The sequence below is a fragment of the Euprymna scolopes genome, chromosome 16 (genome assembly GCF_053919585.1).
Source record: "Euprymna scolopes isolate OS-2025 chromosome 16, ASM5391958v1, whole genome shotgun sequence".
In the NCBI taxonomy this organism is placed as follows: domain Eukaryota; kingdom Metazoa; phylum Mollusca; class Cephalopoda; order Sepiida; family Sepiolidae; genus Euprymna; species Euprymna scolopes.
This window is the reverse complement of record NC_136497.1, coordinates 110820508-110837516: the sequence shown is the minus strand read 5'-3', so window position 1 is coordinate 110837516 and position 17009 is coordinate 110820508. Positions and strand designations below refer to the sequence as shown.

General features: G+C 30.8%; 1 protein-coding gene across 1 annotated transcript in view; it reads left to right on the top strand.

The window, feature by feature from the left end:
• The window catches only part of LOC145296050 (lysine-specific histone demethylase 2-like), a 211622-nt gene that overhangs the window by 29926 nt on the left and 164687 nt on the right, over positions 1-17009 (top strand). Inside the window, exons 2-4 of the mRNA XM_080142105.1 lie at positions 3874-3948; positions 10735-10878; positions 16209-16298. Of these exons, the coding sequence (XP_079998231.1) occupies positions 3875-3948; positions 10735-10878; positions 16209-16298 (308 nt within the window). The 5' untranslated portion in view covers position 3874. The remainder of the gene's footprint in view (positions 1-3873; positions 3949-10734; positions 10879-16208; positions 16299-17009) is intronic.

The following is a 17009-nucleotide window of genomic DNA, read 5'->3' as shown; positions in this document are numbered from 1 at the left end:
CCAAAACATCCAGTATGGGGAAAAATATTGCAAAAATGCAAACTTATTGTTTGGAATGAATGCACAATGGCACGCACAAAACCACTTGAGGCTTTTGGTCGATCCTTGCAAGATTTGCGTGGTAATGTCAGACCATTTATGAATCCAGTAATATTGCCTGCAGGAGATTTCAGACAAATGTTACCTGCAATTCCTCAATCAACACCAGCAGATGAAATAAATGCTTACCTCAAATACTCTACTTTTTGGTGCCATGTGAAGACTTAACTCAAAATATGCATATCCAGTTGCAGACTGCTTGATCTGCACAGAAATTTTTGCATCATGTGTTGGAATTTGGGTAAGGAAAAGCTCTGGCTGATCAGAGTTAAGGGCTAAATTCTTTAACTCTTAACTTCTGTAATTTTATTACATCAAAAAAAGAGTTGGTTAAAAATGTTTTTCCAGATATTCAAATTAATTATACGAATTCCACTTGACTGAGTGAACGAGCTATTCTTGCAACTCAATACAAATATGTCCATGAACTTAACGCTATTATTCAACGTAAAATTTGTAGTGAGGTAGTCAAATACAAATCCATCGATGCTGTTCTGGAAGCAGATAAAGTGGTTTATTATCCAACAACTAGATTTGCCAGGGATGCCACCGCATGTACTGCAACTGAAAATTGGCATACTAATTATCATGTGAAATATAAACCAATCCAAGCTTTGCAATGGCACATGGCTTGCAGTAAAAAAAATTAACAAACAATATCACAGAAACAACAATCTTAACAGGACCTTTCACAGGTGAATATATCTTCATTCCATGCATTCCTATGATTCCACTGGATACACCATTACATTTTAGGAAATTGCACTTTCCAATTTTATTGTCATTTGCAATAGTATCAACAAAGCACAGGGAACAATCTTTACAATTGTGTGGTTTGCAGCTATACACTGAGTGTTTTATTACACATAGACAATTTATGTTACGTGTTCAAGAGTCACCAAACCAAAAAATCTCCATATTAGTTAAGAAAATGGAACAACAAAAACTGTGTACCCATAACAAATGGGAAATTAAACCTATAAGAAACATGCATTTTCTCATTTTGGAACTTCTTCCATTGCGCCAATTTGAGCCACAGCAACGCATGGCAGGGTACAGCTAGTATATTTATGTATATATACACTATTTTACCATTATTGGTGCATTTGAAGGAAGAAATTTACAAACAAAAAAAAATGGTTACAAATGAAAAAGTGCGGTTTCACTTATTGACAACACTATATGAATTTTACTTTGACTTCTGTACTCACCCTATTCTTCAGCTCTGACTCCCAGCAGATCTCAGAAGAATGTTCCAAAGAGATTTGGGTCCAATGTAGAAGAGATATCAGAAACTTAGGCATATTTTGAGGTCAAATGCAAATTGTTTGACAAAAAATGTATCAAATTGTTAGAGAAGTATTGGAATCTGTGTATAATCCTAGGAGACTGTTTATTAGTTAAAGTTATTTTGTTAGTTAAAGTTACTTTGTTAGTTAAAGTTACTTTGTTAGTTAAAGTTACTTTGTTAGTTAAAGTTACTTTGTTAGTTAAAGTTATTTTGTTAGTTAAAAGTGCAGATCTGTTGCCGGTCTATAAAATCACTTATGAGGTGACAAATGTGACAATGAATGTAGACCCCTCTTTTGATTTTGTTTTTAAAGACTTCTCTCTAGGAGACAGATACTTTGCGTTTTTCTTTTGGAAGACATTCATTGTTCAGAGGTTGAGGATAGGTATTTGCTTATTTAAAAAAGCTTCACACTTAGACACCACTTTATATAAAACTGAACTTTTAGTGGTTTTCTTTTGGGTGGATGTAATCTTAAAATAGAGGCAAATATAGTGAAAGTTAACAATCATCCATTCAATAACTTGAAATAACTCGTGAAAAGATCTAGTTTAGAAGGTATCTCAAGGTACTGCAGATATGAGTTGGGATATATTCGCAAAGCACAGAGTTGAAGATCATCATATTCTGTTTTATGTCTGTTTTGCATGCTGGCATGTATTGGACAGCTTTTAGAAATTCATTTCAAGACTAGTCTCTTTTTCACTCCAAACAAGGAATATTGCTACCGAGGCAGAATACTGTGAATTAGCAGGCAAGATTTAAAGTGGACATCCTAAATGGGGAGTCATGCAACAACATATTTGTTCACATTACATTTAAATTTCTGCATGTTGGCAAAGTCGGGGAAACAGAGCAGGTAAGGAATTCCTGAAAAAAAAAAACAAGTTTGAGGAAAGATAGGTTTAAGAAAGGGACTTTCAAACGAACCTATCTCTGGCCAGGTTATATTTATCTGATCCATTTTTATCGCTTCTCATACGTTTTCCTTTGCCTCTTCCTGTGAAATGAACCTGCTATCTCAACTGTTCTACATCTACTAACCCAAGAACTCTTATCCATTCTTTCAACTTGGCTATACTATCGAAGTCTCCTGTTCTGCACACATTTCCTATACTTTCTATACTTTCATATACTCAGACTTAATCTTCTTTTAAGGTCACCATCAAGCCTATTTTTAAGGTTTACATTACACATCCATACTATTATTCTCATATCATTTCTCCCCATGCAATTCATGTCCTCAACCATCACCGGTCAGTTTTCACTTCAATACATCTTTAGACTGTATACACATGCCTGATAGATTCTTTCCTTGGTCAACAGTGATAAGGCTCTTCTGGTTAGTAATGGCAAAACTTGTCACTGTATTAAACTATGACAGCATAAAACGCTCACGATGTTGACAAAATCCTTAAGACACAATCTTAATCATTTCATTTCTTCAAAATAAACATTTAATCTTGATATTCCTGTCTTTCTTGCTACCATATGCTTATTTGTTATAATTGTTGATATTAAGTGTTGAGATACATTTTATGACAGCAATAAAGCAATTGGTATCAATTGCTAATAATAATATTGCACCCCTATCTAGAGCTACTTTTTTACCCTTGTAACAGTTCCCAATTGTACTAATTTCACAGTCTTTTGGGTTAACCTCTTATGACCCAAGATTTCTTCAACCTTCTTCATCTTAGAGCTTCCCATATCATTTCTTTCTCATTGTTTATAGTTGGATCAGAAACTGTTCCTACAACTTTAAGATTTTCACATTCTCATTAAAACTCAGTATTCAATATATTCTCTCATAATAGCATTTCCGAACATCTCTCTTGTCCTGTTCATTTGTTGCTAACGCTTCATTGTCATTTCAAATGCACCTTTCTCCAATATCCTCTGTTTAGCTATCCCGAATACTAAATATAACAGTAATGAATTATTGTTGCAAATGAAATGTTGAAGCAAAATAATTGTTCTCATTAGAAAGTATGACATTTATAATGTCTGTGTTGTACAGAATGCTGAACTAAATATCTGTTTGTACGTGCTAAAATGAAGTTTGTCATAAAACCATATGTCAATAACATGACCATTCCAAAATGGTTGAATGTGTCTGAAGGTTAGAGTTAATACAAAAAAATGGAAAATGAAAAGAATTGAAAATGTTTTAGAACATTTGTGTTGATGTTTTTCAGATCAGGGTTGGTTTGTTGAGATAGCCTGGAGCTTTAGTGTACAAAAACAAGAAAACGTGCAGTTTTGTTAAAAGGAGGAGTTGAGTCGGTTGAAAGATTAAATAAAGGGACAAACTCAAATGTAAATTCCAAAGTTTATTTGACAAGAAAAAATAAATAAAATTCATTTATTATTTTAATTTAAAAACATTTTTTAATTTATTTACATGTTTTATTATTGTTGAATGAATCAATTTTCTGAATTGATTATACTAAAAATTGTTCTTTTTTTATTTTTAATCACAGAATGAAGATGACCAGTGTTAGAGAAATCCGATCATCAAACAAAACTTCATCCAAAGATTCCTCCACATCTTCCAGGTAAATTACAAATACAATTAGTTTTATTTATGACTATTCTTGATATATTCTATCTATTAATTTATTTAAAAATGATTTATGTATTTTTTTTATTTATGTACCTAATTTTGAAGTCATTTTCATTTTTAAATAACAGAACATAAAGAAAATCCTGAATAGTCAGCAAAGAAATAAACTCGCCTCATTTTCAAAGTCAGACCCAAATAGCAGCTAACAAATCAAATGTTGCTTCTGATTAGCAATTTGTTATTTTTTTACTTTGTTAACAATAACAATGTACTTGACTACAATTTATTTTTAACATTATTTAGTCCGGATGACTGCTAATATGGAACATTTTTAAATAATCACCTAAAAATAAAAATTAGCAAGGTGAATAATTCATTTTAAATTGAAGAATAAAATAGTTGTCTACTTTGCGTTTAAAAATGCGAAACCTAGGTTTACATTGTTTTTATTTTACACCAATTTTTTGTTTATTTATTTTACACCAATTTTTGAAGATTTAAATATTTTTGTTGAATGCTTTATTATTATAATTATAATAAGAGTGATGTTCCTTGGAATTTGAGTGTCAATAAATCTTGATAAATCCACGATGACGACGACAATTTAGACATACTTATAAGAAAATAAAAATGAAACCGAGCGATCACATACAATAAACTTGTTGATAGAATCCTTGTGTTTTTCCTTGGTATCACAAATTATTACAAATGATTATGAATCGTTACAAAGCATCACAAATTATTACAAATAATCAGAAATTATTACAAATTATTACAAATAATCACAAATGATTACAAATCGTTACAAATCGTTACAAATTATTACAAATGATTACGAATTGTTACAAATGATTACAAATGATTACAAATCATCACAAATTATTACAAATGATTACAAATCGTTACAAATCATCACAAATGATTAGAAATCGTTATAAATCATCACAAATCGTTACAAATCATCACAAATTATTACAAATGCTCACAAATCATCACAAATCATCAAAAATCGTTGCAAATCATCACAAAACATTGTAAATCATTACAAATTTCTGCAAATCATTACAAATTATTCCAAATCATTACAAATCATCACAAATTATTCCAAATCATCACAAATTATTCCAAATCATTACAAATCATCACAAATTATTCCAAATCATTCCAAATCATCACAAATTATTCCAAATCATTACAAATTATTCCAAATCATTACAAATCATCACAAATTATTCCAAATCATCACAAATCATCACAAATTATTCCAAATCATCACAAATCATCACAAATTATTCCAAATCATCACAAATTATTCCAAATCATCACAAATCATCACAAATTATTCCAAATCATCACAAATTATTCCAAATCATTACAAATCATCACAAATCATCACAAATTATTCCAAATCATCACAAATTATTCCAAATCATCACAAATCATCACAAATTATTCCAAATCATCACAAATCATTACAAATTATTTCAAATCATCACAAATCATCACAAATTATTCCAAATCATCACAAATTATTCCAAATCATCACAAATCATCACAAATTATTCCAAATCATCACAAATCATTACAAATCATCACAAATCATCACAAATTATTCCAAATCATCACAAATTATTCCAAATCATCACAAATTATTTCAAATCATCACAAATCATCACAAATTATTCCAAATCATCACAAATTATTCCAAATCATCACAAATCATCACAAATTATTCCAAATCATCACAAATCATTACAAATTATTTCAAATCATCACAAATTATTCCAAATCATTACAAATCATCACAAATTATTCCAAATCATCACAAATCATCACAAATTATTCCAAATCATTACAAATCATCACAAATTATTCCATCGCTTAGAAGTATTTATATAGGCCGTAGATAATAATATCTAGGATTTGAGAACGCATGTAGCGTCTAGATTTATTTACGTCGACTTTTACAAAATTATTGCTATTTTAGCTTCTCGCGTGTTGATTGGGCTTTTTAGTATAAAGTGAAACTAAACTCAAACGGACGTGTTTTTCGGCATCGCACCGGGAAAAACGTCCAGAAGCAATCAGCTTTGATCAATCTTATATATCAGACAATTGCTATTGAATCTGGACAATTGGGAGCTGGTTTCGCCCTCCCCAACAGATGTTGGGGAAAAAAAAACAGTCAAATTTGGGTAAACAACCCCAAACACTGCCTCGGCGCAAAAGTTAACTGCATGACTTCTATTTGACCTTCTTAATTAGGTCAAATGGAAGCAGCAGAGTTAACTTTTATTGCGGCCACCTGTTTTTAATAGTTAGATAAATAAATTCAAATGTGTCTCTGTTGTATTTCGCGGTGGCCCAATGGTTAACGTTGCACTTTTTTTTTTTTTTTTTTTTTTTTTTCACACTTTAGTTTCCAACTTTGCCTCAGGAGTTCAAGTTCGATCCTCATACTCACCTACCAAAATTGATTTACCTCAAAACACCCGGGCATCGGTGGGTAACTAGTCCCCCCCCCCCCCACTAGTCTATCTAATATATAAAAGGCAAATTGTGTGTGTGTGTGTGAGTGAGTATGTTTGGATGTCTGCTAAAAACTTTTGACAGACACAACAAACATTAACAAACTTGGTATCATATGAAAGCCCCATCCTTCGGATGACAAATATCGAAAAATTAGCCCAAAAGGACCATCAGAAGTGGGTCAGCTGATCGATTTTCTACAGGAAGTGACATTTTTTCGTTTTTCCAACGTATTTAAGTAATAATAATGGATTGATCTAATGATATTTATACGTAACTAGCGGGGCTACCCGGCGTTGCTCGGGACCGTATAAACAAGGAGAAAATTGAATTCGGTTTTGTAATATATTTATTATTCTTATGAGAGAGTAATTTTGTATGTTTATGTATCATTTGCTATTTCGAGCAAAAGAATATTTTACCTACATAAGACGGGTATTACACATGAAATAATTGTATCTTACCTAGGGTAGGTAATTTACAGCATGTATATGCAAGGACAGGTAATATGCAATACATTAATCTCATCAAATCCCAAGGAATGCCAGGTATTTTGCTAATATATATTCTCACCTATTTCATTCAATCCTGGGCAATGCTGGGTGTTTTGCTAGTATATATATAAAAGCGAAAATGTGTGCATGTATGTTCGCTTTTTGTGTATGTCCAAGAAAGGCTTTTTTCAGAGAAGCACTCGGTCGGCTTACAACTTAAAACTTTTTATATCACATATAAATTATAATATCTATGAGTTAACAACGGAAGTCACCTGTCTATTTAATTTGCTCGACTTTGAAAAGATAAATATTCAACATTTTTCGCTCGCTGCATGTGGATTAGGCTTTTTCGTATAATAAAAGCGACACTAATTCTGGCGGTATTTTTTTCCGGTTGCGATCACCGGAAATTTCCGAAAGCAATCAGCTTTGATCAATGTGGAAATATTTTCCTTATATCAGACAATTGCTATTCAATTTGGACAATCCCCTTTTTATGGGGAGCTGATCCCCCCCCACAATATCTTGGAAAATAAAAATAAAAAAGCGTTCCCGCAGTAAATAAAATACTGTCCCGCAGTCAAAGTTGACCTCATTAAGTCATTAAAACATGCACCTGCAAATTCTAAATAATTAAATTCAAACGTGTTTTCGTTAGTATTTTGCAGTGGCCCAATGGTTAACGTCGCATGTTTTTTTTTTTTTTTCACACTTTAATTTCCAACTTCGCCTCAAGGGTTCGATCCTTATACTTACTTACCAAAACTTTTTAAAAAAATTGTTATCCCCCCCCCCACCCCCACCCACGCACACAAACACCTGGAGGTTTTAATTTACCCAAAACCACACACACCTCCAAACACCCGTGCAATGCCGGGTACGCACCGCTAGTTACAAATCAATCCAAATCATTACAAATAATACCAAATCATTACAAATCATCACACAACAGCTATTGATTTCTAACTGATAACAATTTTTTAGTTTTTCCATAGAATTTGAATAGCAATAAGACTCCTCAGAATTCTAATTGTCTCTACCCCTTTTCAGTGAAGGTCTGGATGGTACTCTACCTCTTCACTCTTTCCATCCCCCTTTATCCTTTTGCATTATACCAACTGAGCCATGTGCTACCACATGTGCTTTGGATGGTGTAAATTTCCGATTACGCAATATCTGCCAGTTTTAGTTCCCGTAGATGCTTCTATTACTCCTTCGATGTATATTTATTGTTTTTATATTGCAACTTACCTGTTGTTAGGCTTAGGGTTAGTTGCAAATGTTGATTGATTTGTGCACTCAAGGATTTTTCTTAATATTTCATCTGTTTAGACCGTTCACTGTATGTTTTCAAGTTTCTGTATACAAGGGTTTCCTTAAGATTTTAGCTGTTTTCAACATTACCGCCTGTTGTCTAATTTCAGTTTTTCCTTGATTCTGATTTCTACAAGCCTGTGTTCCAAGTTCTTAAGGGCTGTTCTTAGTGCTTCTACAATTATTGGTATTATATTGATTTTCTTCATATCCCATATTCTTTTTAGTTCTCGGACAAGTTCTGCATATTTGTTTTGTCTTTTTGTTTCTTTGATCTTCAGTCGTGAGTATGACCATAAGACATTCAGTGGTGAAGCTCCATTTGGGGGATGTGGGGAATGTAGAGTTGTCCTTTAGTTACCATTGCTCCCAGGTTCACTTTGGGCTCGAGTTGTAATACTTGTTAGGGCTTTTGATGCTACCAGATGAAGCTGTCTGAAGATATTGGTTTCCTGACTAAAAATATACCAAACATTGATGTTATTGTTTTTTCCTTTCTCTTTGCAAAACTCAATTATGTTCTGCAAAATCAAAACCAAAAACAACAATATTCATGTACAAAACAATCAAACCAAACACCATGAATTTAAAGATATAAAGAACTTGAAGCATAAAAACTTTTTCCAGAATTATGGGATTCAGCATTAATCAAAAATGGTGATATGCAGTTAAACAAAAACAACCAACCATTTTTGATTTGTTGTCTTCTGGGACAGCAAAATCTACAATTTGGCAGTTTCTTTCCTTGTTAATTATTATGCTATCCAGTCTCCTTGCTTGCATTGTCTTATCTGTTTGTACACCTCTACGTCCCAAAGGATTTTGTGGTTTTCGTTTTCCAATACTTTCTCCTGTTTGTGCTTGTACGATTTATCTGCATGTTCAAAATGTCGTTGTTTGCAGAGTTCCCAGTGCACTGCTTTCTTCATGCAGTCATGTCTGTTCTTAGTTTGCTGCATTCTCTTATGTTGTTTACCATTTCGTCTCTATATCCACAGTCTACTTTTACTATTTTTTTGTGTTAGCTTTAATGTGATTAGTTCTAATTGAATTGTTCTGTACAGCTGTCTGTAGAGATTTAGTATCTCTGTTAATGTGTCCCTTTTTTTCTTTTTTTTTTTTTTTTAAGCTATGTTGAGGTGTTTTGTGATTCTCTTCTCTTGTGATTCTTATCGTTCATGTAGCTGTTTCTCTTCCTACTTTTCTTGTCTTTTTGTTTCTGGTTTCATCATTTCCTGTATTACTCGCTTTAACAGTGTCTCTTGCTGTGGTAATCAATCATTCTGAGTTATGTACTTTTCAAAGTCTTTTTTGTGTCTTCTACACTTATTCAATCGTCTTCCCCTTTCATTGCTTTTCATATAAAGTTAGCATCATTTATGTGTAATCCACTGATTAGTATCATTCTCAGGTAACAACGGTCTAATTTTCATTTGATAAATAATGTATAACACTTTGTATCCTTGCAACAGCCATTTATTATTGATTTTTTTTGTTTTTTTTATATCAGCCTTAGCAACTGACGATAATATAAATGCTATTTTTTTAGAATAATTTTTTTATATACCAAATCTTTTTTTATTTTAAAGTCATAATTCTTTAACTTTAAAAATAAAATAGTAATTTTTAAATGTTGTAATTGTATAAAAGAGCAATCTTTTTTTTTTAATTAGAAGTAATATTTTTTCAACAATAAACATGACAATTAAACAATTATTTAGCAGTTTATTATAAATATTACATTTCATGTAAATTGATTTTGAAAAAGAATACTTTTCCTTACTAAGAAATTTCTTTGTAAAATAATCACAATGATGACATCATCAATGAGATGATAAAAGACCTGGTTTCATGATTATTTGTAAATTTGATTATTTGTATGGTGTTATTTTTTCATTTTGATGATTTCAAATGTACAGGTAGAATAAAAATGCGCCATAGGTGTGGATACTATTGAAGAAAGCTCTTCTGAAAAGCAAATCTAAATTATTTGGCATTCATACAAACTTCTCGGCTATTCTGGCTGTCGACCAATCTTAAAGTGGAAACTGTGTGCTATCAAAAGCAGTCGCGTGTGAGGTTGTTGGAAGAATCGTGTAACAATAAGTGAACGACGAGCATCAGTGAAACACAGAATTGCATATTGATGCTTACTTGCACTCACCCGTTCAACTTACAACTTGAAAAGGTAGTATGAGCGTCAAGAGACGTGATGATCAGTTATTGTTCACTAAAGATGTGTTTTTGTGAAAGTGAAATATTTTTTCTGTTAGTTATGACAACTTGTTTAAAAGTAAAAATTATTCTCTTGTTGAATTTTTAAATTTTTAATTAAAAAAATAACTAAAAGATTATTTTTTGATCAACATTTATTTTATTATATAATTAAAATAATTACTGCTTGATTACTATTAATATTGAATTTTAATTCTGACTAGGTGTTCTTCTCGAGGCATCAAGAGGAAATACTTTTTTGATGAAGCTAATGACATAAACGAGTCTACCAAAAAGCCTGTACGGCCATGTGAAAGATCTGGATGCCCAGCATCTATACCAATCTGTTTTGTTAACGCCACAGAGAAGTAAGAATTTTCATTTTTCCATTGAGCAATAATTTGTTTAAATCCATTAGTTGAAAAGCCATGTTTACCTTTTATGATAAAAAAAAAATCTATTAAACTTGATATTTATGTTATTGCAGAAATCTTTTGTTTTTATCAAAATTGTGGATTATATAAGATAAACTTTCTCAAAATGTTAGAAAATACTCATATTTCCTTATATGCAGTTTATTTTTTTATATGTGCAATCTTTATTGATGATTTTTTGATATGATATCTAGAGATAAATTATATAAACCAAAAAAAATTATATAAATCAAAAAATAAATTATATAAACCAAAAAAAAATTATATAAACCAAAAAATTATATAAACCAAAAAAAAATTGTATAACCAAAATAAATTATATAAACAAAGAATTAAAATCTCCTTTCCGACAATTTCATGGTAGTTCCAATCAGAAGCATATTATGTCCTTACATAGCTAATGCAAGTACAATTGGATATTCCATGAAACTGCAATAAAGATAAGCTATTTTTAGTTATTGTTAGAAAACTTTATCTCAGAGGGTATGGACCCTTTCTTTATACAATATCAGCTCTGTGATAATTCTGATGGATTTTTCATAATTATATATATTAGCAGTGTTACCTGGTCGTAAAATATATTTTAATTTATGCAGATTTCGTATTTAGAATTAATCGTCTTCATTATTATATTGCACCAAATATATAGTAGTGATTTTAAAAGTAAAAACAAAACAAAAAAACTTAGGTGCCATCCGCGAGAATCGAAACCAAAACATGTAGCTCTCCAACCTTATTCGCTAACATCTGAGCCATCTTGATATCTAAAAATAAACCAACATTAAATGTATACTTGCACATGCATAGTGAAACACTTGGTCGACTTATATGCCTTCCAAGATCCAATTTTAGTAAATAGTATTTTTAATGGAAGATAAATAAAATTTTCTGTTTAAAATTTATTAAAATTTATGCGGTTAGATTGTACGCATTCAACTCAAAATTCTGTATAGGTTCCAATCCTTGAATAAAAGGTTCCCAAGTTTGAAAAAATGCACATGAAAGTTGAAGATTATATCAGTTGACACATTGTGAGCAACCAAAATGAGAATAATAATCCAAATATTACAATTTTCTGATCCTCATCTAAAAAATCCCAAAATGTAATCAAATATTAATGATAGTAAAAATAATTGCGATTAATGTCTTCTATCAAATTAAATAGACATGGAATAAAAAGTAGACCTTCTCCAACAGATAATTTGTGTGAATCAAGGTTTCATTAACATAAAACAACAACACTTTAGTTTTACTTTTTATTTACCATTTTGATCTTTTCATGATAAAATATTATGGTGGAAACACATTTTCTTTAGTATTTTAATAAAAAATCTTAAACATATGTTAAATTAGTTGTACCTATTTGACATTGACTGGGTGTTGTTTTACTTTAAAATTTCTATTTTTTTTTTTTTTTAAATATTATCTTAAATGAATATTTTTCCATTTATTTTTTAATTGTTAAAGTTTTAAATAAGAAACTAAGTGTCAAATCAGTAAGCAGACTGACGATTGTAGCAAATACAGGGAGGGGGTAAACTGGCTACATAGTGTCAGTTTTGTGCAAGAGTTGTAGGGAGAATTGTGAATATTAATGAAGATTGAGATAGGATTAAAAAATTGTTATAGTTTATAATTGTATTTTTGATTTCAATAATCATTCGATTATCTATCTATAAAAGTGAAAGTGTCTTTCTGTCTGTCTGTGTACATTTCCCTACACAATAACTCTCAATTTTCAGTCTACAGACTCAAAATTTGATATACAGGGTATGGAGATTTGGGAAAATCTTTGTAATCTGTTTTTCGGCCAGAAATTTGGCTGTTAAAGGGTCAAAGTTGAACGATTTGACTTTTGAGAACTCTACCAAACTCCTCCGCCAATAGTGGGTCTAAACAATTGAAATTTAGATATGGGTTTCTTGGACATGGATCTAACTTAATAACTTGATTTGAGCCCAAAACAATAAATGTTAAGGGGTCATAACAGGGGTCAAAGTTTAAAAAATTTGACCTCTGCGGTCTCTACCAAATTACTCAGACAATTTCTGGTCTAAACATTTGAAATTTTACATAAAGGGTATTCAGAGATAAGGCAAGTTTTTTAATCGGTTTGGGTAAAAAATTTGAGCTACCAATATATAAATGTATGTATGTATGTATGTTTGCATGTCTGCCTAAAACTGTCAACAGAGGCGACGGATTTTCACAAGATCAGTATTGTTTTGAAGCTCGACCCTTCAGACGGCAAATACAGAAAAATTGGCTAAAAACATTTTCTTCACCCTCAACTGGGCACTTTTCTACAGGGAGGGGTTGCCTTTTTCACCAATATTTTTGAAAGTCATCCCCTCTTTTCGATTGTCTAGCCTTAATTTAAACCTACGTCACTTCTGGTTTGGCAGTGGTTGTAACAGCAAAGATGTCACCGTTTTTTTTTTTTCACATTCTTTTCCTCCTTCACAGTACGGGTTCAACCCTGCCTTCTTACTACCACTTTTTTTTGCTCAAGATACACCTCCAAACACCCGAGCAACACAAGGCACCCATGCTAGTATCTGTATATCTATAAAAGTGAACGTGTCTGTGTACATTTTCCTTCGTTATAACTCTGTTAATTTTCAGTCTACAGACTCGATATTTGATATACAGGTTACTGAGATTTGGGAAAATCTATGTGATCGGTTTTAGGCCAGAAATTTGGCTGTTAATGGGTCAATGTTCAACGATTTGACCTTTGAGAACTTTACCAAACACCTGCGACAATTTTGGGTGTAAACACTTTAAATTTTAGATATAGGTTCCTTGGACACGGATCTAACTTAATAACTCGATTTGAGCCCAAAACAATAAATTTTAAGGTGTCATAATAGGGGTCAAAGTTAAAAAAAAATTGACCCCTTTTTTCTTTTTTTTTTTTGCTCAGCATACACCTCCAAACACCCGGGCAACGCTGGGCACCCATGCTAGTATGTCTATAAAAGTGAAATTGTGTGTATATTTTCAGTCTACAGATTCGAGATTTGACATAAGGGGTATTGAGATTTGGGAAAATCTTTTTAATCAGTTTTCGACCAGAAATTTGACTTTCAAGGAGGTCAACGATTTGACCTTTGAAAACTTTACCAAACTCCTCTGCCAATTTTGGGTCTAAACACTTGAAATTTTAGATGTAGGTTACTTGGACATGGATCTAACTTTTTACTTTGATTTGAGCCCAAAACAATAAATATTAAGGAGTCAAAATTGGGATCAAAGTTTAACAAAATTCGACCTCTGCAGTCTCTACCAAATTACTCAGCCAATTTTTGGTCTAAACATTTGAAATTTTACATAAAGGGTATTCAGACATGCAGCAAGCTTTTTAATCAGTTTTTGGGCGAAAATTTGGTTGCCAAGAGGTCAAAGTTGAAAGAGTTGACCTTTGAAAACTGTACCAAACTCCTCTGCCAATTTTGGGTCTAAACATTTGAAATTTTAGATGTAGGTTACTTGGACATGAGTCAAACTTTATATATACATATATATATATATATATATGCACATAAAGTTATGAGCATAGGGCCCGAGCAAAGCGGGGTTGAACTGCTAGTCACTAAAAAAAAAAGTCAATGTTTAAATAGCAGTTATTGACACAGCAAAAAATGCATGCATACATCTCATAATTTTATTAATATAGAATATTATTGAATAATCCTAATGATAACATAAGTGATAAAATTTATGCTATTCATCACCACTACCATCATCACTATTGCTACTACTACTACTAATAATAATAATATCTCTTTCAATAGTGTATAACATTCAGTATTAAGAGCAGCTGATTCAAAGTACTATATAAAAAGTAAAAATTGTTAATGGTTGCTTCGTGTATTGATAAACAACCATTCAGGTTAGTAAAATTAATTTCAATGAGTATCAGATGTAAATAGTTCATTGTTTAAAAGGAAAATACATTTTATTGTGATATAAAAACTTTTGCTTGATTTGTTTGAAAAATCTAAACCCTTGGAATAAATTAAAAAGATATTGTGAGGAGGGATAAAAAAAATGTTTTTGTGTCAAGTCCAGAATTCCACTGAATTATGAAAATAAAAACAGGAAAATCTTTGAATTACGTACAAGTCATGGAACAAAAATGCCGTATTCTAAAAATCATGTAAATTGATCAAGTAGTGTTTTTTTTTTTTTAACTAAGAAAATTTAATTTTATGATGAAGCGAGAATGGTCTGTCTTGATTTGCCATATTTAATAAAAGGAGACAACTCAATTCGAATTACTGAGATTTTAAAACCAGCCTTATGACTACAGTATGCTATTAATTGCTAAAAATGTAAAATAAATAATTTTGATATAAAAAAAAAACTGCTTGATCAATTTACAGAACTTTTGGAATATGACATTTTTGTTCCATGATGGGTACATACATAAAGATTTTTTGTATTTTTTTTTTAATTAGGTTGAATTCTGGATAAGAATTATGTATTTTTAATTGTTGATAAAATTTAGAAAAAATTGATTAAACTAAACATAAGCATCAAAAACTGATTTAGTCTGAAAGATAATTTCACTTTAAAGAATCGCAAACAATCAACAAAATTTAAATAAAATCAAGAATAAAAATGAAACAAGATTATAAATTATTGTTTGACCAAATAAAAATCTACCAAAGAAATTGTATTTAATTAACTGTATCTGTCTTTTTTTTAAAATTTCATTTCTTCTATCAAATTATTATTTATATCAAATAGCATTTTGAAAGCTAAATTTATTTGTTAAAGTATTGTTTGGCCGTTAAATTATAAATTGAACCAAATTGTTATAAATTTTTAACTAATTTTGTTAATGTAGCATTGTTTTAAGCTTCCAAAATTTTCAATCTTTTCATGTATAAGAATTTGGTAAAAATTTAAAGCCAGAAATGACTATTTGAATGGGTCGCAAAGTAATTTATTTTTTTAAATTATTAACAAAATATTAAAATGACTGATTCAATTACAAAGAAATTGACTTGCATTGTGGTCGATTTAATAAAATAATTTCATTATGAAATTTAGCAGAATATTTAAAGTTTTGTTAATTTCAATCAATAATTGATTTATAATAAATGAATGAAAAAATATGTATGCCACTTACAAAAAAAACAAAACAAAACCCACACACACATGAAAATTGTCTTATAATTTTGTTAATATAGAAGATTGTATATTCCCAAGATAAATTTGAAATTAACTTAAAATTTGTTATTGTATAATTTCAGGTGTGTTGGAAGTGGTTATACGTCCCGGTGGCATCATATCTCTGCCGGAGAACACTTTTGTAATGAATGCTTTGAGTACTTTTATAGAAGGTAACTTTTATTATTACTTATTTTGAGTTGATATAATCGCATATTTTGTTTGACAAGATTTCTCAGCAGAATTATTTATCTATTTTCATTACGTTTGAAATTGTTTACATAAGGATTTTGTAATTTGGATTTTTTGTATTATTTGGACTACTATTCTTATTTTGGTTGTTATATTCATAATGTTTCGACTAATGTCCAACCTTCTTCAGATGTATCTTTTAAAACTGAAATTCAAATTGAAATTCCCAAAAGGTTACCACCTGCAACAAAAAAGGCACGTGAAGAAGTTTACAAGAGAGTGCAAGAAATTGGCAAAAAGTAAAAAAAAAATAAGTTGAGGAAAATGTCAGAAACCTGGAGATAATGTAAATCTATTTTCTTTGTAAGCTTTTCTGATTTTCAAAGTTTTGTGTGCTTTTAATAGGATGGTTCTTGCTATGATCTGAAAATGCTTTGGAACATGTGAAGTTATCGTTTCTCCCAGCTCCATTCTGATCCTTGGTGGTAGTACCTGTCCACACCTCATTATTTACAATCTCTTTACAAAATATACGCATCAACAAAACAAATTAATCATATACAGAATGCAGGTTTCAGTGTAAAATGACCCAATGATGATTGACAAACCATAAAACTCAACAACTAAGTTTCATTAGAAATTATTGCTTGCAATTTGTTCTTTCCATAATTTTAACAAGTTTTACTAAATTA